Source organism: Perca fluviatilis, chromosome 14 (genome assembly GCF_010015445.1).
Source record: "Perca fluviatilis chromosome 14, GENO_Pfluv_1.0, whole genome shotgun sequence".
NCBI classification, from domain to species: Eukaryota; Metazoa; Chordata; class Actinopteri; order Perciformes; family Percidae; genus Perca; species Perca fluviatilis.
In genome coordinates this window covers 1,041,458-1,066,240 of record NC_053125.1, presented here as the reverse complement: position 1 = coordinate 1,066,240, position 24,783 = coordinate 1,041,458, and the positions used below count along the sequence as shown (strand labels likewise).

Genomic DNA, 24,783 nt, shown 5'->3' with positions numbered 1-24,783 from the left:
TAACATACATGTATATGTTTATTTATTGCAGGAAGAGAGAGAGAGATCGACTGCTGGGTGAACTAGATTAACTTAAAAAAAGATAGCAGCGCACTGCGCTCTCAATTCATAAGCTTGTCTTAACAGAATCAGTCTATGATTTTAAAAAAAATGTAAAGACAATCAAGTCATGCAGGAATTTTCAGCTCTATCTCCCGTGTTGCCTACATTGTTTTCTAGGTTGTTCTAGTCTTTATAGCAAATGCATTTGCAGCTGTCTATATGAGACAGTGATATAGATACGCATTCTACACAGCTGGAAACTGACACGTTACTATAGCCAACATTGAGCGCTGGGTGAAAACCTGAATACACATTTTTAATATATATATATATATATATATATATATATATATATATATATATATATATATATATATATATTTATCTTTTGACTTTTAGTGTTCTTCATAAGTTTGACCACGTAAATGTGAGTGATGGCGAGCTTGAGCGCAGTCTATTTCCGTAAGAGAGAAAAAATGCTGTTACAGTTTGCATGCTCTGTCGCATCGCTGATTGCAAAGCACACCTGACTACAGGAGCCCCTTAGCTCAGAGTTACTGGCCGAGTCCCTTTTTGTAACTTGAGTGAACTCACCCTTTCACAACCAAGACTGAAAGGGACAGCGTTAGCAATACATAAAGTTTTAATGAGCAAACTAATGATAGAGACAAACAGATTGGTGAACAGCAGACTCCTAGATGAACAATTCAATTCAAATTGTATTGATCGTGTGAAATCTTAACAGACGTTATCCCATGGAACTTTACAAATAGAGTAGGTCTAGACCACACACTCTATACTTTACAGAGATCCAACAATTCAAAGAGCAATAGCATTTGGTGTGACAGTGGCAAGGAAAATCTTCCTTGAGGCAGAAAACCTTGAATAGAACCTGGCTTTAGGTGGGCAACAATCTGCTTCCAGCAGTTGGGGGGCAGAGCGAGAGAGAGAGATGCACTGCAACTACAATAATACAATAAATAAGTATAAAGACATGACTCAGAACTGAGAAAAACTGAAACTTTATTCATAAATCATCACACACACACACATAGTACATTGTAGTGAAATGTTATTACTGCATTCAGCCCGTCCTTAGTAGTAGGAGCAGTGGACAGCTATACATACAGAATCTGGGCAGCAACTTAGGGTTGAGTGTCTTGCTCATGGACACTTTGACATGTGGGCGGAGAAGCCTGGGATCGAACCACAATCTTGTGATAATAACAGCGGGTAAGAAATGTTCTGACTGACGCTCTGGGAGGTGAAATAGCAGAACTTTTTTCAAGGCTTTGCTCAGGTATGGTTTTATTGTAGAAGAGTCTATTCATACGTATATTTAATAATCCACATGTAATATTCAGCAAGCCAGTTTAGAGTAAGATGATCTCTGTGTTGGAGCTTTCAATGACAGCATCGTATAATGAACATCATAACCACATTTTCAAAGGAAGCCAGCTGTTAAGTGGACAAATAAATGTATGAGGACTTGTGAGACTTGAGTCTTCGAGGAAACGGGTGATTTGGGATTTAAATGAGGTTAACCAGTCCTGCCTGTAATCCAACTTGAATGCTTTTTCTGTATTATTCAAAACATAAAACAAAGACTAGGATACCACTGATTGGATTCAATGGCCAGGCTTGGGGTGGATGAGGACTTTGTGTTGTAATTGCTGAGAAGTTAGGGAAAATACCTTAAATACAGAGCCGAAAATAGTATGAAATAGTATCTTATTATTCATAATTGTACTGTATGAACAAATGTTCAGAACACTTTTATTATACCATCTGATGATGACATATGATCATTGAGAACAGGCCCGGATTGGCTAATCGGGAGCACCAGGAGAAAGCAGGAGAAGCTATAATCTTTAATCTTTGCTCTCAAAGTACAACACTCACTTAACATATAAAGAATAAAAACAAAGTAAGAAATATAAAAATACTGTTAAGGATACAGTATAACAATACAATAGAATTGACACATTTACAAAAAATAAACAATAACAATTGAAGAGAGGGAAGGGATAGTGCAAATTTGTTAAAATTTGTTTTAGTGTCAGAAACAGAGCCAGTAGTGTGCAAGGGATAGCTGCTGTCAGTGTGGAATTAGAAAGTGCAATGCATTTTATTTTATTCTATGTCTTTTTATTTTATATTTTTATTTATTCTTTTATTTCATTTTAAGGGTTGGATATCTGTGAACACTTATTTGCACAGAAAATAGATTCTTATATTGTTGAACAGCATTGGGTTGTTGTAAAGATGGTAACTGTTCTAATAAAACTACATTGTAAAGCAATATTTGCAGTGAATTGGAAAGGCTGTAGAGAACAGTGTGCTATTGCAGACTTACATTATTTTAATATAGTCAGTCCTAAAGTAAAGTAGGCCAGTCTAAGGCATAAAACTCCTGGCCCTGATTGAGATGCTTTTTTGAACTTTTTTCCCCTTAAATTTCAACATGTTGGGAAATTTTAGATATTAATTTGCCTTTTTACAGGTTATTGGGCCAGGGGCGTAAAGTAAAGCTCAAAACTCAAATCCCCTTCTGTTGTAGTTCCCTGTATAGTAGGTATTTTCAGGACCACATGTTGCCGTGATGACACACACACACACAGATTTACAAGGTGAAAACAATACCAGCATTGTAGTATACCAGCACTGCTGGTAAAAATGCTATTGCTAGCTAACAATACTGAAAAGCAGCAAACATACTATTGGAACATTTCCTGTTTAGGCCAAATAAACACATGGTCCAGCAGTCAAATTTGTAGGTGGGTTGAATTTTTGTGGATTTTTTAACAATTGGTCCAAAATGGATCAGAATATGGAAACTGGGACTTACTTACTTACCAAACCTGATTCAATTCAATTCAATTAACTTTATTTATCAATTAGGAACTTTATTTGTGCAGAGCATCAGTGAGTGTATATTCCATATACCCAACAACACATTACACACAGTCACACATTTCGCAGTTCACATGTACAGTTCACATACTCTGCTGATCAGGGATTCCTGTTTCTGTCCGATTATTTTACTGCTCAATGATATGATTTTGTTCAGTGGGTTGCGATGGATAGTGACCCAAACCTGGCTGATATTTTGAAGGTTAATACTAATGAAACATTTATAAAATGCTGTCAGGACTGGTGGGTGAACCTCAGGTAGAGAGGCGCTGCTGACATTTAGAAAGGATAGTTTAGTTGGAAGGTGAGTTTAGTTGGAAGGTGAGTGTACAATTATTGTCCCAAGGTATCTATATGACCTGGCTCTACTCTTTTCGAGGTGTTGAGCTCAAAGCAATTTCACCTACACCACTCAGTAAAAATGTCCATCTCTGACTGTAACTGTCCCTGTGAGTTGGTGGTGTCCATGATCACAGTGTCATCAGAGGATTTAATGTATATTATACCTGGGTTAGTACTCCTGCAGTCGTTTGTGTACAGTGTTTACAGAACCGGTGAGATTACAATGCCTTGTGGGGCTCCTGTGGAGACTGTCTTGGATCTTCTTTTTCTTCGAGTCCGTTGCAATTTCAGATGTCCTTCTGCCAATATCTGGCGCAGGTCACAGTTGATGGGGTCGGTTCAGCCAGGTCCTGGGGGCTGCACTGGGGTGCGTTTTCACACTCCGGTAGGTGGGACATTGTCTATACTGCTCCACAGCTGCATGTGTCTTCTATCTGGTGGTTCCATACTTTCATAAGTGCTTTGGACCTCCCCTGTTCCACTCGTAGTCTGTTGAGGGTCTTCCAGGTTAGCCATGGGAGGTCATGCCCGCCGGCAGTATTCTGTGGGTCTGCACCGGTTTTGGCTGCGACCGTTTGCCACCAGCTGTGCTGCAACTGAGTTTGCTGTGACTTGTTGTGAGCGTGGGCAGTATGGTATGGTCTTCACCGAGGCGGCGGATTGTGGAACCATGCCTTCCTGCTGTTGTTGGTCATATTGGCGTTTTCTATCAGCTGCTTCCAGACTTGCCTTCGATCTTTCCCGACTTTGTTCAACAGGATCTCTCTGAGTTCCATGATGGTGGAGGAGAAAGGGTCCTCATGGTATGCCCTGTGGTAGGCTTTCAGCAGATCACCGGATGTTTCCGACAGCCCGGGGATGTACTCGGTCTGGCATCCTCTTGGTATATGTTGCCTGGCTGACCTTTTCAGCAGGTCTGTAAACATGTTATAGTTGTTGGGGTGTGATGGAATGCTGGAGATGGGGTCTTCGATCTCCTGTTGGAATGACAGCCAGTCTGTCTTGGATGAACTAAGGTGATTGTTGACTCGGACCCTCTGGTGTCTATCTGTCAGGAATGAGAGGATCCAGAGGATCAGGTACATCTATCTGTAGCAGTTTTCGTTCTATCAGGTGAGGTTGCACTGTGTTGAATGCACTATAGAAATCCACAAAGACTCGTTGAATAAATTATTTGGCCTTCTCAATATGGGTATAGGCGCCATACAGCAGCAGTAGCACAACGTCATCCACACCCCTGTGCTGTTTGCATGCAAACTGAAAAGGGTCAGCATGCATACTTTGCAGACTTTCATAACCAGAGATGTTAGTACCACATGCCAGTAATCACTGTCACAGGTGGGATGCTGTTTTTGGCTACAGGACAGATGGTTGAAGATTTCCAGAGTGATCGGATTGAATGTTCTGACAGGGAGCGGTTCTGGAGATGACAAAAAAACACCAGCCAGGTGACTGCAGCACACCTTCAGCAATCGGCCACAGATCTGGTCAGGTCCTGGTGCATAATTTCGTTTCATCCTTCAGCATGAGTTCTACCCCCTCTGTCGCAGCTCCAGTTGTACTTGGGTAGGTAACATTGGAGTGAGCTCAGCCATTAGCTTCTCCCTTTCATGAGTAGTCCCACTGGTCACACTTGTAGTAAAATTGATTAAGGCTCTCTGCCATGTTGACAAATTCTTTTGACCAGGTATTTGAGGATGCCGAGTTGTTGTTGGGGAGGCCAGCCATTGTTTTAACACCTCACCAGGCATCCCTGGCTTTACTTTCCCGAAAGAGTTACCAACTCTCTCCTTGTACTCTCTCTTTGCTGATTTTATTTCTTTGTTTAGTCTACTTTGAATGAGTTTGGACTCGATTATGTTTCCTGAGTTGAATGCAATTTTCTTTTCATTCAGAGTTAATTTCATAGCTTTTGTAATCCAGGGTTTATTGTTGGAGAATACTTTAACAGTTTTTGTGTGGACAATCATTTCCTCGTGAAGGTGACTTAGTGAGTAACTACGTCCGTGGCTTCCTCAAGGCTGTTCCCTTGTGTTAAGTATGTACAGTGGTACTGTACAGTCAAAGCAGCCCTGTAGAGTCTCAACCAGATTATCATCCCACTTTTTCAACAGCTTCTTAGCCACGCCCTCTCTGCAGGTTTGTGCGGGATGCAGGGATCACATTATGGTCTTCAGTCCTAAGTGGTGGTTTTTTATGCATGCTTTATATGCATTCTTTACATTCCCATAACAGAGGTCAATTGTTCTGTCACCCCTGGGGGCACATGTAACATTGTTGGTAAATTGGGAGTGTCTTAATTAGCCTGCAGCCATTAAAATCCCCTAGTATGAGAACAGGGGAATCTGGAGATGCACATTCAATCTGAAGAACAGACGCAGCTATGGCCCAAACTCTGGGGGAGATACTTGGGTCTGAATGATACAGGAAGCAGCTCTAGATCAGGTCAAGCTGGCCTCCTTGTACACCGACTGAAATGAAATGTTTGACTGTAGTTCATCCAGTTTTTTGCATAAAGAGAGAACGTTGGTGAGTATGATATTGAGGAGCGACAGACATTTGCCAATGAGTCTCTTCAGCCTCTGCCTCACTCCCCCTCTCCTTCTTCTTCTTCCTTGCTTTCTCATTGGCTTCTTTCCGCCACCAGTGTTCATGGCCCTGGTACGCATAGTCTCAGTATCAATTCCCCACAATTGTCCAAGTCCGGTGCTGGGTAATCCATATGCCGCAAAAGCAATAAGTCGTCCCAGTTATACCGCAGAATTTCGCCACCATATCTCCCTGATGCTGCCATTTGCAATCCAACTGTCCAGAGCAGCAGCAGTCGCTGTCAAATTTCACATTCTACCATCACACTGGAGGTTTTTCAAAATATTTTAGCGAGGTTAATGTTATTTTCGCCAAAAACAACAGATTTAATTACTGTTGTGTTCTTTAATTGAGAGGAAGTCACTAAAGCCCCATCAGCTTCTCTCATTTGATCTTTATTTATTATAAGTAATAAAGCAAAATGATTACATGACACACATTAATGCAGGTCATCTTGCTTCGCTCTGAAAGCTCCGCGAAATGGCCCAGACTTCCAAATTCAGACAGTTGATATTCTACTCCAGGTTCTACTCTCATTGGTTGGTTGGGGCCAGGATCCTTTGGCCCTTTGCTTCAGCGCAATCCTGGTCCAATGACTTCTTCAGCCGCCCTCTGAAGGAGGAGTGTCCTATAAACATATAGTTCCCCTGTAACCCCTCACCAAGTTAAGAGATGTCTGACCTACAGGATGTGGCAACCCCCTCATGATATGGCCACATTCCTTTCTACTCTGAGAGTGGCTGTTTGACTTCCTTGACTTCTCTCCTCCAACATCTGCACAGAATACTGCAGTCAAAACTGAAGTCAATATTTGATACATCCCCATTATATTCAAATTAAGTAATTATAACTGCTTGGTTATAATATATAATATAGAAAGTCATTATAAAAGATTGCTTTTACTCAGGGCCTTGGTGTGTCCTTGTTTTGCTGAATGTAGGCCCTTTAGCACGTTGACTTTTATTTATTTCTTCACATTACTTACATGTGTTTTTAAGTAAAACTCCCAGTGAACAGTCAACATGTAAACAGAAAACCTGGCCAAAAGATGGAGATCACCTGAGTATATCTTTATAAATTGTATCATAAATGTTTTATTGTAGTTGTAGTTTTTGATTCATGTTTCAACCCTTGACAATGGTCATGAACTTTGGGTAGTAAAAAACAAGTTGTTGTCAATTTAGATTTGACATTGGTAATTATGTTATTGGAATACAGCTGTTTTGTATCTTTTGTGTGTGTTCGCAGTGTGTTTGGCCACATCAGCTACAGGTCAGACTGGGAGTTAGTCAAAGTGGACTTCAGGCAGTCTTTCCCCCGTCAGTGTACTGAGTCTGACTATGTGTCCTGGCAGCTCACAGACCTGCAGGTAATGCACACACACAAATACGGTACGGACACATATAATTAAAGTACATTTATGCTTTTAAAACTTAATTGTCATTTCTATATGGTCACCCTCAGGGAGAGAAGTGCATTATGGGCCAGGAAAGGAGTTTCCGGAAAAGGAAGGACACAGCGTTCTGTATCAAAGGAAAAAGCTACACATCAGCTCTCACCACCAAACCCTGCCAATGCACCGAGCAAGACTTCAACTGGTGAGCACTCCACAGATAAATAAATGACATTACTTGATTATTGTATCTGAAAACTGTATATATATATATATATATAAATAAAATAGAGAGTTTTCACAACGCGTCATCAGGTGAAGGTGGTGTTCCCGCAAAGAAATATAGCTGTAAATTTCAACATGTTGGGCGCAACAATTTACATGCATCTTACCTCGTCATATCGACAACCTCCATGCTGTTTGTAAGGTGTGTCGCATTGATTTTAATGTAGCACACGGTGGGGAAAATGACATCACCCAGCACATTAAAACACAGAAGAAGCACATAAGGGCACACGGGCGATTTCATCCTTCATCGTGAAAGAACAGACAGAGGCAGAAAACGTGAAGCAAGCTGAACTCAAGATGGCAATGTTGGTAGCACAGACTTACAGTACACTTATCACTAACCCCCCCCACAATGGATTAGCAGTCCATCACCTTAACCACTCTGCCACCTCGTCTGACTTTTTATTACGTATACCATGACTTTTTTTAATCACTTTTATGACATACAATATTATTGATTTTTTTATAATTGTTTTCAACATAGTATGCTATGACTTTTGTGACATGCTATACTATGACTCTTTTCGACATATAACAACATTTTTATCACTTTTTTGACACTTTATTATAGCGTTTTTATCACTTTTTTCAACATAGTATACTATGACTTTTGTGACATACTAAACTATGACTTTATTCAACATATACTGTGACTTTTATTGACTTACTATATTGTGACTTTTTATCACTTTTTTCGATAGGTTATATTATGATTTTTGTATCACTTTTTTGATATACTTTATCATTGCTTCTTTACACTTTGTGCGTCGCCATGCCCCCGCACAAATCTCCCGTATTTTGAAAACCAAATGTTGGCAGGGAGAGGAATGCCAGAAGTTATCAGAGGAAAGGAGGCGCTTGTGGTGAGTATCGCAATGATATCATACAGTTAAGGTTAGGTTGATTAAAGACATTATTGCATTACTTACTCTGGCCTTCACAACACAACGGTCGTCAATGACTTGGTACTGCGTCTCCCTCACCTATCCACACACCATCTGGTTATAGGCCTCCATTCCTTTGTAGGATTTAAGGTCCGCTGTGTATGGGCTCGGCGAGAAAACCAGGTAGTTGACTATATCGGGATATGCAACTGAAGGAAGAATCACCGGGTCGCCATGGATCCAAGAAGAGGGAGCCAACTTAGGGATCTGCACCGCCAGTAAACTGTAATTTCTCGAAATATCGCGCCTTTTCTTGTGGTTCAAGTCCTTCCCTATATGCCTTTGCATCTTGGACAAATTTTGTTGTTTAGACATACATTTTAAAGTATCCAAAGTGCACAATACTCCATTACTCCATTCAGTTGTTTACACCGAGTGCCTCCAATATGGCCGCGCATCCAGGTTACCGCCCAGAACGAGACGTTGGTGAAAACCCTCTATATATCCAGTTTTCAGATATCAGGCCTTAAAGCTAACTTTTTAAAGGCATCAGCTATTGGTTTTGCAATGTTTTGAGTCACGGATCGGATACATTTTTGGATCAGCACAAAAAAGTGGGGAATTGAAATGATTATTAAAAATGTAATAACAATAACTTTTAACAATAATTACTTCTTTCACCAGAAAATTGCTGTTAAAAGGAAAAAAAAAAAAAAAGATGAGAAAAGGGTATTTTCCAATAAATTTGAATGCACCACGAGGTTTACCAGTTTACCAATAAATGCAACATTTAGTACCGTCTGTGTTGTTCCTCGAAAAACAGCAGTGACCATAGTGCTAGTTTGTGTCTTTTAGCTCATAGCTTGTGTAACGTGTTATTAGTGTTTACTAGCTAACGGTAGGCTAATGTTACCTGCTGCCAAGTGTAACGTGTTATTAGTGTTTACTAGCTAACGGTAGGCTAACGTTACCTGCTGCCAAGTGTAACGTGTTATTAGTGTTTACTAGCTAACGGTAGGCTAACGTTACCTGCTGCCAAGTGTAACGTGTTATTAGTGTTTACTAGCTAACGGTAGGCTAACGTTACCTGCTGCCAAGTGTAACGTGTTATTAGTGTTTCCTAGCTAACGGTAGGCTAACGTTACCTGCTGCCAAGTGTAACGTGTTATTAGTGTTTACTAGCTAACGGTAGGCTAACGTTACCTGCTGCCAAGTGTAACGTGTTATTAGTGTTTCCTAGCGTGACATGCAGCGATGTTTCTGTTGCCTCTAACTCCTGTTTCGGAGCCTCAGAGAGCAGCGCAGACATTTAGGTGGCACCGTAATGAGGCACCAAAATCTGCGTTGCTATTTCATCCGGTAGATACCGGGCACTGGTGCCATATTAGCACAGGATTTCAACATGCGCCGCTAACATGAACAGAAAATGACGTTGTGTTTCAAATTTACGGAGACAACCAAATAAAATATTGACTTCTTTTAAAATAAGATTTTCCAGTTTTGTAAGTTTTGAAAACACAAATATTGAACAGGTGGTTGCCAAAGGGGCCAATCAGAGACCACGAAACGGTTGCCAATTGACTCAATCTGTTACCGTTACTGTCGAACCATGTGTGTGTGTGTGTGTGTGTGTGTGTGTGTGTGTGTGTGTGTGTGTGTGTGTGTGTGTGTGTGTGTGTGTATGTATGTATGTATGTATATATATATATATATATATATATATATATATATACAAAAGCTACAAAGCTTCGTCCTTTTTCCTCCAAATATACCGTTTATCATTATGGCCGAACAGTTCAATTTTTGTTTCGTTTGTTTTTTGTTTGTCTTCAGAAATTAATATTTTTGTCCCCATGTGCAGTTGCAAACTGTAGTCTGGCTTTTTGATGGTGGTTTTGAAGTAATGGCTTTCTTCTCCCAGAGTAACCTTTTAGCTCATGGTGGTACAGGACTCGTTTACTGTGGATAATGACGCTGTCCTACCAGTTTCAGCTAGCATCTTCACAAGGTCTTTTGCTGTTGTCCTGGGATTGATTCGCACATTTCGCACCAAAAAACGTTCATCTCTGGGACTCAGAATCCATCTCCTTCCTGAGCGGTATGATTGTTGTACATTCCCATGTTTTTTATACTTGCGTATTATTGTCTGAACAGATGAACATGGGATCTTCAGGCATCTGGAAATTGCACCTAAGGATGAGCCACACTTGTGGAGGTCCACAATTCTTTTCCTGATGTCTTGGTTGATTTCTCTTGATTTTCCCATGATGTCAAAGAAAGAGGCTCTGTGTTTGAGGTGTGCCTTTATATGCATCCACAGTTCTGTCAAGAGGAGTGGGCCAAAATTCCAGCAAACTATTGTAGAAAGCGTGTGGAAGGATACCCAAAACGTTTGGCCCAAGTGAAACAGTTTCGGGGCAATTCTACCAAATACTAAGGAAGTGTATGTATACTTCTGACTTTGATGAAAGTGATAAAAAAAATACATAAAAATTCTCCCTCGCTCGATTCTGACATTTAACAAATGCAAAAATATGTTAATATGTATTGATCTAAAACAGAAAAAGTTTACTCTGATTTAATGTATGACAGTAAAGAAATAAATGTTTTTGTGGGTTTTTTTTAAGTGTATGTAAATATCTGGTTTCAACTGTGTGTATGTATGTATGTATATATATATATATATATATATATATATATATATATATATATATATACTTTCATCAAAGTCAGAAGTATACACTTCCTTAGTATTTGGTAGAATTGCCCTGAAACTGTTTCACTTGGGCCAAACGTTTTGGGTATCCTTCCACACGCTTTCTACAATAGTTTGCTGGAATTTTGGCCCACTCCTCTTGACAAAACTGGTGTACCTGGGTCAGGTTTGTAGGACTTCTTGCTCGCACCCGCCCACAAATGTTCTATGGGATTGAGATCAGGGCTTTGTGATGGCCACTCCAATACCTTGACTTTGTTGTCCTTAAGCCACTTTATAACTAATTTGGAGGTACGCTTGGGGTCATTGTCCATTTGGAAGACCCATTTGCGCCCAAGCTTTAACTTCCTGGCTGATGTCTTTAGATGTTGCTTCAATATATCCACAGCATTTTCTTTTCTCATGATGCAATCTATTTTGTGAAGTGCACCAGTCCCTTCTGCAGCAAAGCAGCCCCACAACATTATACTACCACCCCCATACTTCACAGTTGGGATGGTGTTCTGAGGCTTCAAAGCTTCGTCCTTTTTCCTCCAAATATACCGTTTATCATTATGGCCGAACAGTTCAATTTTTGTTTCGTTTGTTTTTTGTTTGTATATATAGTGTTGGGTGTAATACGTTGCACTAACGTAACTCCTTTTTCGGGTAAAAAGTTGTATATACTACTGAAAATTTGGTAATGAAACGTAGTTCCTTTTTCAATTCGGCGCAACGTTACTTTTCCCAGGGACAGATTTGACAGCGACACTGCCTTCTCAGCTGCGTGTTCACAAGCTCCACACTGGACGTGACAGAGGCTGGTAGGTAGCAGAGTAATTATAGCAAGCGAGAAGCAGCCAAAGCTAACTTTTGAGAGCTTTTTAAGCTTTGTGGCTTTTTGCTGGACGCCGCTCTGAGCCAGGCGGACACAAAGCTGACAACCTCACAGATGGATGCAGTGGAGATGGCCTCATACATAGACGCAGCGGACCGCTGTGGACTTGTGTCGGTTGCACGGACATGCAAGGATTTCCAGAAAAGATGCTGCATGTGTCTACGACAATGCACAGACCCCGGTACAAGTCAATACAGACATTACATAGTATACACCAACACTGTGTAACGCTGATGACCTGCTGATGTGCATTCATCCTGCGCTGGACTCGTTCATAATGAATCAGCCATTACTCTGAGTAGAGAATCCAGTCTGCAGTGTAGTTCACCCTTCACTGATAAACCAGAGACTGGCTTTATGGTCAAAGATAGTTTTTGTATAATTAACTTCAGTCTCTGCCAGAGACGCCTGCTTTTAAAAGTAATGTAAAAGTAACCAGTAAAGTAAAAAAGTTACTTTCCATAGGGGGTAACTAACTAAAGTAACGATTACTTTTTTAAGAAGTAATGAGTAAACACTACTTTTTGAAGTGGAGGATTTAATATAAACAAAAAGCGGCAGTACAGAGACTGGAAAACTCACAAAAATGAACTGACGGGAAAAACACAGGCACAGACACAAGGCACAGGGAGGAAACACAAGGACATGGCTACAAAACGATCTGACTAGACACAAAGGGATTCACAGAGGTTAAATACATGAGGTAGGGAGCAAACAAGGAACAGGTGGTAACATCAGGTGAAACACATCAGGGCGGGGCAGGACAATCAACAAAGGCGGGAAAACTCAGGAAGTAAATTGGACAAGACAAAACAGAAAACCAGACTATCAAAATAAAACAGGAAACAGGAACACAGACAGAAAACATGACATAAACCAAATGCAAAGCAAAACACCGAAACCATAACAGTATATATATATATATATCTATATATATATATATGGGATGTAACGATGCATCGTGAATTGGTTAAAAATCGATTTAAATGTGTAAAGATTACAACCAGTTGAGATAAAATTAATCAGCATGCAATTTTTAAACAGCCTAGGGTGTGACGCTAGTTAATATACAGCAGGTAACGTTAGCCTACCATTGGGTAGTAAAGTGTGTCTGTATTTCACTTGCAACAGTCTGCAGCTGAAGACACAGAGGAGATCAGCTGTACTTGAGATACCATGCTGCCGCTGTTGGATAAACAGTGATGGGAGTGTTGCGTTTGGGTCCGGCTCCGTAAGCCTGTGTTGCATTCAATGTTGTTGTAAAATACCCTTCTGCCGTCTAGTGTTGTCGTTTAACAGCAAATGACTGGTAGAAAAAAAAAATTTATATGTTAGTGTTAATTACATTTTAAATGAATCATTTAAATTATCAATATGCAGGGTTAAGTAGCCAGTTACCTCGTTATCACCTTGGCCCAGTACCTTCAAGTGCACAAGCATTCACACAGCACAAGGCCACAGGCTCTTTGCTGTCACAATGACAAACTTTGTATTTAAATGTGCACGATTTGAATGCATAGGTAAATGTATACCTTCACCAATCTATCGGTCTATTAAGTGTCTATTAAAATCATATAATGCTCAAAATTAGTATTAAACTGGATGTGACCATACAAAACCTACGTAATCTCTGTTTCCTCAGGTGCATTCAACCATTATTTTCTTAGACCAGCACTTTTTGTTGTGTATGATGTGGTCAAAAAATAATAATCTAATTGTATTAATTATGATATCTGTGTTCCTGTGGTTTGTGTAGTGACTATGGTTTTGAACGTTCTCACACGGACGGCAATCACTGCTTTGCTGACTTCTGGCACGATCTAGATTCACCACCCGAAGACTGCCATCTAGGAAAAACCTACGAGTCCAGCACTGGGTCTGTGCATGTGCGCACACGCACACACACACACACAGTACAGGATGTGCTTAGCCTAGCTTAGCAAACACTGGAAGCAAGGGAAAACGGCTAGCCTGTTGCTGTCCAAAAAATAATTGAATTAGAGGAGAGGGTGTGCAATCGCATGCGGTCGCCATCTAACATTACGCTATGATAAAGCAACTTGATTTTTTTTTTTTTTAAAACAACGTCCATTTTTCTGAGCTTTGGCGACACGAATAAAGACAACCTGTCACGTTGTGTTGTTTACTTATTCATCCGACTCCCAGGAACAGCACCAGGCTTTGATTGGTTCTCTCAATACATCCATGGGTTTATTTTGATAAGCATTTAAATGATGGGGAACAACGAAAACACAATGTTTAGCAGAGCAGAAGACTCCAACTCTAATTGGAAGGAACGGGGCTTTGAACGCTGCATCCAGTTGTCATCCAGGGGATCATCATAAACAACATGGAGGCTGCTTTCTGAACCACAGACCGTACAGACGGCAAACTGTATTACTCCTTTCAACCTTGAAAAGGGCAACGTTTACCATAGACACTCTTTCTGTTCTTACCTTTCACAATAAAAACCCTAGACATATGCTACACTGTTTTTCCAGAGGGAATTAAATTCACTTAGTATTTTCCTAAAAAAAAGGAAACTTAATAAATAGCTTACAGTAGCTTAGTGTTAGCTTTACCTTCGTGGGGGGAAGACAGGGCTGGAGTCTCCGGAGCTAATCCCCTTCACTCCACTCAGAAACAGTACCAGGGGCGATTCTAGGATCAGACCTTTAGGGGGGGCTCAGCCCCCAATGAGAATGTGACACGGATATAGTGCATGCAAAAGTGTTAAACCCCCCCTGCTAAATCACGTTTTTTGACACTATGATGAACCTGTAATTGTTTATCCTCTGTCATTAACAGACAAGTTTGCAACTCTAACTTTAAGCACCAAAATTTATTATTATATATTTTTTTAGAGGGGCTGAGATGAAAATTTAGGGGGGCTTGAGCCCCCCCCAAAAGAGTCTAAAATCACCCATGCACGGTACACCTCCAGTTTTTAAGAGCTGCAGCATTTATTTGTGCTCAGACTCTAGCTACTGTACACTTCACTTGATATCTTCACCGCTAAACTTTAACTCTCCGCAGCCCAGATCACTCTCTCTCGTCCGCTCACACTGCATCTTCTGTCACTTTCTCTCTTTCTTCAGCAGCTGTCCCACTACAACATGGCAGATGAGCTGGCACGAATATCCCAAACCTTTATTGAAAACTGTCTGTATGAATAGTTTGATTATCGTCATTATTGTCTCGCTTTCAAGTTGTTATAACACAGATTGTCTTCATTATTGTCAAATTGTCATAACAGACAACCCAAACAATGCATAATATAATAATATAATGTGGTAAAAAGTGTAAAAGGTTTTTATTATTATTATTATTAGGCATAATATATTTTTTTTTACTTTATTTTTATTCTTTTTCCTTTTGAAAATAAACAAAACAACAAAACCAAAACAGCCATAACAACATACAATCACATCTGAACAAAACAGAACAAACGTTTGGTCACTTATACATTATTACATAAAACAAAATTGATGAAAGTGTATATGTCATATGATACATTGGTCAATAGACATGTCATGAAGTCGTAAACACAATCCATTTTTCCCAATACTGCAAATACTTATCCATCTGTAGGTTTAATGCAAAGGTCATCCTCTCCATATCTTGGACACTGATCATAATGTCCAGCCATTCAGCCTTTGTTGGGGGTTCAAATTGTAGCCACTTTCGTGCTAATAATATCTTTAAAAGGTACTTGTCTTTCATCATCGAATGAGCTGCTAAGTTGCCCAGGTAAATTGTAGAAAATGAGCAGTCAATTCCATCACCGAAAATAAAATGTATTACTTGTATTACCTCCTGCCAATATGACTGAATGGCTGGGCAGCTCCAGAATACATGAAAATGGTCTGCCAACTGTTCCCCACATTTCCTCCACAAGTCCTCCAACATAGACCACTTCCCTTCTCGCAAGACTGATTAGATTTTAACTTGGGGGTTACAAAGTATCTAATAAGGTTCCGCCAACAGAATTCTCTCCACATACCCGAGCTGGTAGAAGTCGCATGTACAGAGCAAATATTCAGCCAATCTTCCTCTGAAATACCTAGACCAGATTCTTTTTCCCATTTTAATCTAACCTTATTTGTTGATTGTTGATTGAGAACAGGAACCTTAGTCCATTGATTTAAACTTTTAGAATACTGTTCATACAAAGGTTTGCTACCCAGCACTGATTGCAATGGTACAGTCAGCTGCGAGATCTCCAGGTCCTTCCACTTTGCTGTATACTCTGGGTTACAGCAGCATGCTAAAGGTCTTAGCTGGGCTGCTTTGAAATAATCTGATAAACATGGCAGTGATCTACCCCCTTTCTCTTTCGGCAGCTGCAGTGTTTTAAATTGAATTCTTGGCCTCCTACCTCCCCATACGAATCTTGAAATCCACTTATCCCATTCATTAAATTGTTTTAAAGGGACTTCGACTGGTAAGGATTGGAAGAGGTATAAGAGTCGAGGGAGCATGTTCATTTTTACTGTATCTATCCTGTTATGCATCTCTAGGGGCAGTTGGGACCACCTATCTATATCTGATTTAATGCTCTTACTTATAGGACCATAATTGCTATCAAACAATTTAGAAATATCCTTTGTTATTGTAATCCCCAGATACTTAATACTTGATGAATTCCAATTAAATTTTAATCTACTCAGTAAGTCATTCTGAGGGGTGTAGTTATAACTTAAGGTTTGTGTTTTTTGAACATTTAATTTATATCCCGAATTTTTTTAAGATGGACATCAACCTAGGGATATTAACCTCTGGTGCAGTAACAAACAACAAAACATCGTCTGCGTACAGACAAATCTTTTGTTCGAAACCTCGAACCGTAATACCTTTTATCTCCTGTTCGTCTCTAACTGACTGTGCTATGGGCTCAATAAATAAAGCGAAAAGGGCAGGGCTGAGAGGGCATCCCTGGCGGCAGCCTCTTTCCAGATTAATACTCTGAGTGAGATGCCCGTTGATCCTTATTCTAGCCTTTGGTGATGAATACAACATTTTGATGCCTTCTCGGCGTCTAAGCTAATTACTACTGATCTGATGTTTTCTTTAGTGACCTGATCAATTACATGCAGCACCCACCTAATATTATCTTTTGTCTGTCTGTCACGTACAAATCCTGTCTGGTCTGGATCCACTAATTCTGGTATTATATCTTTTGGGGTCCCCTGCTGGAGCTGCTCCCCCCGCGACCCGACACCGGATAAGCGGACGAAGATGGATGGATGGATGGATCTTCCAATCTTTTAGCTAATATCGATGCATATAATTTATAATCCATGTTTAATACAGAAATTGGCCTAAATGCACTACACTCCTTTTTGTCTTTACCCTCTTTGGGAATAACTTAAATGATTGCCTCACTCCATGTTCTTGGTGGTTCACCTCCTTTAAGTGTATAGTTAAAGCAATCAAAAAGTATAGGAAGTAATTGATCTTTAAAAACCTTATACCACTCGGTTGGGAAGCCATCTGTTCCTGGGCTTTATTAACTTTTAATCTAGAAATTGCTTTCACTCTTTCTTCCTTTGTGATCTCTGCCATTAGGGCTTTATTTTGTATTTCACCTATAAGGTAAGTCAAGTGATTCTAAAAATAAATGTATTTCCTGTGAGTTGGTTGTACTTGGTTCCTTGTATAGATTTTTATAGTAATTTTCAAAAATATTGTGGATATCTTCCTGCTTATGGCAAATTTTTCCGGTTTTGGGATCCCTAATTTCATATATTGTATTCTCCGTCTGTTGCTTTCTTATTTAACCTCCATGCCAACAGCTTCAAAGCCTTAGGGCCATTTTCATAATATCTCTGTCTAGTGAATTTAGCTTTTTTCTCTAATTCTCCCTCATAAAATTTATTTATTTCCTTTTTAACTTTGTTTATTTGATTTAATATATGATTTCTTCTTCTCAACATGTTCTCTCTCTAAGAGGTTCAGATTTTCTTGTAGTTCAAGCAGCCTTTTACTTCTTTCCTTTTTTCTATGCGATGTGAGAGCTATGAGTTTTCCCCTCATCACTGATTATAAGGCATCCCACTAGACACTTGGTGATACTTCCCCGTTATCGTTGTTATCCATATAATCCCCCAGTTCTTTTTGGACATATTCCTTACAAGTACTATCATTCAAAATTCTTGTATTAAGTCGCCACAACATATCCTTCTTTTTATTATCTAAATGCAGGGTCAAGTAGACAGCTGAGTGATCAGAAATATCTCTGACTCCTATCTTACAGTCTATAATTCTGTGCCTGTCTGATTTACAAATACAAAAATAATCAATTCTTAAGTAAACATCTTGACTTGCAGAGTAGAATGTGAATTGTTTGTCTGTTGGGTGGAGATCCCTCCACACATCAATCAGGCCCAACTCCATCAAAGGTTTTTTGTTATTCTAGCTCTAGAAGTTAACCTCTTTAGTTCATTAGAAGAATCGAGTTTAGGCTGTATTTGAGTATTCCAGTCTCTTCCACATATTAAAACCCCAGAGGATTCAGAAGCAATCAACTGAAAAATGTCTTTAATACAGGAATTGTCCTGCTCAGGGGCTATATACACGTTAACTAGAGTAACTTCTTTCTGATCTAGAAATCCCTTAACTAAAACATAACGACCCTCTTTATCAGTAAGTTCAGAGACCACTTGAAAATTTACACTATTAGAAATTAATATTGCTACCCCTCTTCTTTTTCCTTTCTTATAGGATGAGTAAAATACATTCTTAAACCCTAGTTTTTTTTAATTTTTCATGTTCTGCACTGTTGAAATGAGTCTCCTGCCAAAACATGATATGTAACTTTTCCTTTTTCATCTTTGCAATAGCCTTGCTTCTCTTAATTGGATTGTGTAAACCATTTACGTTAAGGGAAATCACCCTATATTCCTGACATTGCATTTAAACCACAGCAAGACATTATTTGTAAACCACATTTTTGGTGACCAAACCTGAACTATATTAGAACTGTATAACAAGATCAGAACATCAAAGGAACAAAAAATAGAGCAACAAATCAAAAAACACAGGTAGACCTCCATTGTGAAGTAATAACCACTTCGTAATGTGGGGGAATAGTCCAGCAGCTACCCACCAGGGCCCCCCTTCAGTGCTACCTATAGTACACTCAAGGATTTACTGTATGCACTTAGGAAAATCAAAAACAGATGTATAACCCGTACTTGTTGGTCAGCTATATTCTCATTAAAGGCTAAGGGTGATTCTAATCCGTTAAATTGGATATTTAAACACCAAGAAGATATTTTCAATAGAAAAAATATAATGAATAAAGAAAATAAAGAATGGGGATGTTACGAACAACTTAAATGACCACAGGTAACTTAACCTAAAGACTTTACTCCCACATTGAGGGCATTAAACCTTGTCCCTTGGTGCTAATGTCATTAAAGTATTAGTGTCCATAACCAGACAACTGCCTCGTTTGCTCGATATGTTTTACACTTATAATGCAGTCACTTAACGGTCTGTTGACACCCGAATCCATTACCTTAATGGCTCTAACGTTAGATCTATCTTGGACGGTGAAAACTCCGTAGCTTCTCCTTGAACCATTCCTGGCGGGTCTGCCGATTTGCCACGTTCGCGCACATTGATCGCTGCCAGGCGACCTTCCGTGCTTTTTCCGCAGCCTCAACCTCAACAGTTTTCTCCCACTCAATCAGTAATCAGTAAATGCAAACATTGTTACGTCTTCAGCGTGCTTCCAAATCTGTTAGCTTTAACTGCAAACTTTCCTGAGCTTCTAGCGACTGGCTCAGTGCTTCTCTAAAGTCCACGGACCACTCTTCAGCTTCGGCTATCCGAGCCTTGGCCTCACTCACTCTGTCAGTAGTCGTTTTTAGATCGGTTGCAACCTCGTTAAGCTTCTGGTGAATTTTCTCTTGAATGTCCGCTAGCTCTTTTTTCAAGTCGTCTCTAATTCTATCTCGAAAGTTATTCAGTTCAGTTTTCATCTCCGTTGACATCATCTTTATATCTGTGCGGATGGCGGCAATGTTAACTTCCATATTATCCACCGCTGTTAATTTAGCATTTTGTCCATGCACGCCATCACTCTCTCCTTGTTCGTCGGCCATGACGCCCTCAGTCGTTATTTTCTCACCCTTCTCAGCTTTCCCAGACTGCTTTCCCTTGCCTTTCCTGTACTTTTCCCCTTCCATCACTGATTATAAAAAAATTTAATCTTACTTGTATTCAAATTGGGGAATAAACTCCGACCGAACGGGAGTGCGGGATTATGCGGCCATACGCTTCGGATTACCACCGGAAGTCCCCCCTATTAGGCATTATTTTTAAACTTCAGATAGAATCAGAATCTATTTACCCCAGTCCTTCCAGTCTTTTTTGCTAGGCTAACTGCCTCCTATCTCCAGCTCTGTCTTAAGACACATCCAGTATATGAGATTGATATTGACTTTCTCATCTTACGCTCCACAAAAACGAACACAACCCTATCTCCCAAAATGTTGAAATATTACTTTAAATGCTCTGCATACACCTTCATACTCATACATTACACATGTTCTGCTGTGTTTCAGCTACAGGAAGGTGATATCTAACATGTGTGAAGGGGGGCTAAACAAGCAGCAGAGCGCCACACAGCACAACTGCCCTCTGCTGCCTCCTAAAGGACTCCAGGTCAGCATCAAAGGGCAGATGTTGGCTGTGGCGCCTGGTGATGACATCACATTTATTGTCCACCAGGAACAGGTAGGATGAAAGTTGTTTATCTTGTTCTTGTTATTTTCTTCTTTCCAGTGAATTTAAATCTGCTGAAAGTCCTGATTTCTTCCTACTAGGGTGACACCAGCAGCACCAAGTACCAGGTGGACCTCGGCGATGGGGTTCGGGCTATCTACCAGAACCTAACAGTGACAGATGAGCCTATCCAGCATCGCTACAAAAATCCAGGCGTTTACAAGGTCACGGTGAAGGCTGAGAACACAGCAGGGCACGACGAGGCCACCATGTACATCCAGGTGACAGGTGGGTCTGGTTTTCATATGGTTATTAGACAACTGTGAATAAAGTCTTATTGGAAGGCTGCCTTTAGAGGTCATGTCTCAAGTCTTCAGTAGGCAAGTCAAAGTCAAATCTCAAGTCTTTAGAAAGCAAGTCTAAAGTGACCCATTACAACTGTGATCATAACAAGAGGGCAAGTCTAAATCAAGTTTCAAATCTTTAGCATGCAAGTCCAAGTCAAGTTTTTAAAAGGCATGTCCAAGTCAAGTCTCAAGTCTTTTAAGAGCAACTCCAAGTTGCCATGGCCTCCAGTTTCACTGTTTGGCCAATGACACGCAACTTTACCTCTCCTCCAAGACCATCATTGCTGCCACTCACTCCACCCTCACCACCTGCTCAATAGGCATGGATGCAAAGAGACTTTCTGAAGAAACACTTATTCATGCATTTGTAACATCCAGTCTTGACTACTGTAAAAGTATCATCAATGGTACCTCAAAGAAAGTCCTCAAACTCCAGTGTGTATAGGACTCCGCCTGCCGCCCGCCTACTTACCAGCACCAGATTTCCCATCAAAAAAAAGATACACACTTGACTATAATGTAGTAAAAAGGGACTTTTAGATGTGTTTTTAATTTTTAAACTTCGGATAGAATCAGAATATATTTACCCCAGTCCTTCCAGTCTTTAACATTTAAAACCTGTACAGTTTAGGTAAGAAAAAAAGAACAATTTAAGAGAATAAAGGGCGTTCAAGGAGGTTCAAGCTCAAATAAAATCAGGAAAGGCTCTCTGATAAAAGTATGTTTTAAGAAGACACTTAAAGAAGATCACTGACCTCACAAACAAAACTCACAAAATCCAACAGAAGCATCGCTGGCTGCCACGGTAATAAACACTAATAACATGTTACACTTGGCAGCAGGTAACGTTAGCCTACCGTTAGCTAGTAAACACTAATAACACGTAACACTTGGCAGCAGGTAACGTTAGCCTACCGTTAGCTAGTAAACACTAATAACACGTTACACTTGGCACCAGGTAACGTTAGCCTACCGTTAGCTAGTAAACACTAATAACACGTAACACTTGGCAGCAGGTAACGTTAGCCTACCGTTAGCTAGTAAACACTAATAACACGTTACACTTGGCACCAGGTAACGTTAGCCTACCGTTAGCTAGTAAACACTAATAACACGTTACACTTGGCAGCAGGTAACGTTAGCCTACCGTTAGCTAGTAAACACTAATAACACGTTACACTTGGCAGCAGGTAACGTTAGCCTACCGTTAGCTACAGTAGTAACTGGATTCAACACATTAAAATGCTGACAATGGTGGGGGCAGGGGGGTAGTTTTTTGGACAGCTTTCGATAGTGCAGCCAGATGTTGAGCACAGGATGTTTGTCCTTGTTCAATAGTGTCCAATTTTGAGCTGTGGTAGGTTAGCACTAACCTGTCTCCCCCTTTTTTCTGGAAAAGAGCGGCATGAACATGTCCGTTCTTGACAGAAACATCAAGATGAAATGGAATGGTGTAGTCAGGTGCAGCCAATATGGTGGCCTGGGAGAGTGCTTCCTTAGTGAGGGAGAAGGCAGTTTCAGCTTCAGGAGACCATTGGAGGAGAGCATTTAGGTTTCTGTTTCCAGCTTCAGCCACTAGGTCTCTGAGTGTGTAATCAGGGATATAGTTTCTGCTGTATCCCGTCAAACCCAGGAAAGAGAATTGTTTCTGTGGCGTTCCCGAGACTCCAACCACCACAGTGCTGTCATATGATAAGGGAAGCTGAGTTGTGATACAGGAATATGTAGCTCCAGAGTCAGCCAACATTAAGTGTTTCCTTCCATTTATGGTGCATTCAACGAATGGGGGTGAATGGGGGTGAATACGTGTCCAATTGGTTGGCTGAAGTCTCTGGGCCCCATCAATATTGTTCTCCCATCCAAGCCTGAGTGGGCAGGTGGCTTTGGATAGGCACCTGTGGAGTTTGTTGCTGTGTGGGTGGTCTGTACCCGCCTCTGGGAGCAAACTGTCCTCTTCCTCCTCTTGAATAGCCTCTTCCCCTGGATCCATTGGGAGGTGAGTGACATTGAGAAGCCCGGTGTCCTGGTTTGCCACAAATGTAGCAGGAGAAGTCCCTCCTGGGGGGGACCTCCTCTGGAAGAGGCCCTCCCCCGTGGATTAGGAATGTACACTGCGGCAGTGGAGGGGTCCTCAACTTCTCCCGCATTCCACTCAAAGGATCGAGTCATGGCGTCTCCTACTGCTTGGCTAACTGCATCATGTACTTCGATCAACAGGTCTGAGAGGACTCCCATCTGGTTTGCAGGTGCAGGGTCTTGTACTGCCATTTGTTTAACAGCCTTTTTCTTGGCATAAACTTCTTCAGTGGCTTTCGAGACCTGTAGCTTCAGAGCTCTTTTGGTCAATTGTTGCATCTCTTCATCATCTTTGGCTATTTGTTCGCGATGTAGGTTGGTGTGATGGGAGATGTGGGCCAACCATTGCTCTTCTGGCAGGTGAGCTAGGCCAACGGTGAGTTTCAGTTGTTTTTGCACTGGCTCAGGCAGACCAGCTATGCATCTCTCTCTCCACAGCAGGATGGAGGCCTTGGAGCGGTCATACTTCTCTCCCCAAGCTGACCTCCATAGAGATTTAGCCCTGTTAAGATAATCAATGGGGTCTTCGCCTGATTTCAGGGTTAGGCCTGTCATAGCTTCTGGGTTGGCCTTGGTGGGATATTTATCACGAAGCCCATCCCAGACAACTCCTCTGTAGTTCCCAAAATTGTCTCTATCATGGTCATGTCTGGAGATGTGGAGGCTCTTGAGCAGGCATTTGGCTTCATCACCACCCATGGCTCTAGTGAGGAGGGCTCTCATATCTCCTATGGCCAGGGTTTGGCCCTGGCAAAGTTCTTCCAACTTTCGTATCCATGGTCCAGCTCCCTGGGTGATTGGCAGGAGGTCATCCAGTAACCCCTCCAGATCTCTGTGTTTAAATGGCACATACACTCCAAAGTTGGTTGAGGGGTGTTCCATAATAGGGAAAGCTCCAGCCCCCCCTTTTTTGGATCTGTCTCTAATGTCATATACTCTTCTTGCTTCATCCATGACCTTCGCTTCTCCTTCAAACACACCTTGCAGCTGCAGTTTCTGGATGCCTCCATCGTGTGGGGGACCCCTTTTGGTGCAGTGTTTTGTAATTCTGTGCTGCTGTTCATCTTTATCGTCAGTAGAGGATACATCAGTTCCTGACTCCTTCAAGCTAACCGCTGAGGTGTGGCTGGAGAAGGTGTAGTCAGAGTGTTGGGAGACTTTATCTGAGGGGGCATACTCATTTGCAAATCGATCAAAAGGAGGTGGTCTCACTTGCAGACCCCCTCTAGGAGTGCTCTGGGACTGAGGTTGGGACAGGAGTTGAGGCGTTGATTGTGATGGTGGCAGTTGGAGTGATGCAGCGGATGGTCCTGGGGGTCCTTGGCCTGATGGTGACTGTGTCCCGACCATGGATTCCCACTTGAGCTGGCTCATTTCTGCTCTGGTGTTTTGCATTTGATTTTCTAGTTTGTCAACTGTGTCAGTCAGGTCGGCTGTGCATTTCACCAGATTCGCCAGGATGTTATGTTGTGGAATGTCCAGATCCAGAACTCCTCCATTCACTTCCAGTACACCTCTCTTTACTGGCACCACAGGAGCTTGAACCACTGTTACAGCCTCGTAGGATGGAGGTGCTGTTGGAT

At 41.0% G+C, this 24,783-nt stretch overlaps 1 protein-coding gene across 5 annotated transcripts in view; it reads left to right on the top strand.

Annotated features, from left to right (window-relative positions):
* Positions 1-24,783, top strand: part of sorcs2 (sortilin-related VPS10 domain containing receptor 2) — a 411,460-nt gene that overhangs the window by 363,477 nt on the left and 23,200 nt on the right. For 4 of the 5 annotated variants that reach the window (XM_039822701.1, XM_039822699.1, XM_039822698.1 and 1 more), the window contains exons 15-19: positions 7,135-7,255; positions 7,351-7,484; positions 13,801-13,920; positions 20,618-20,789; positions 20,879-21,065. In XM_039822701.1, the coding sequence (XP_039678635.1) occupies positions 7,135-7,255; positions 7,351-7,484; positions 13,801-13,920; positions 20,618-20,789; positions 20,879-21,065 (734 nt within the window). The remainder of the gene's footprint in view (positions 1-7,134; positions 7,256-7,350; positions 7,485-13,800; positions 13,921-20,617; positions 20,790-20,878; positions 21,066-24,783) is intronic. The other variant, XM_039822700.1, reaches the window with a different exon arrangement.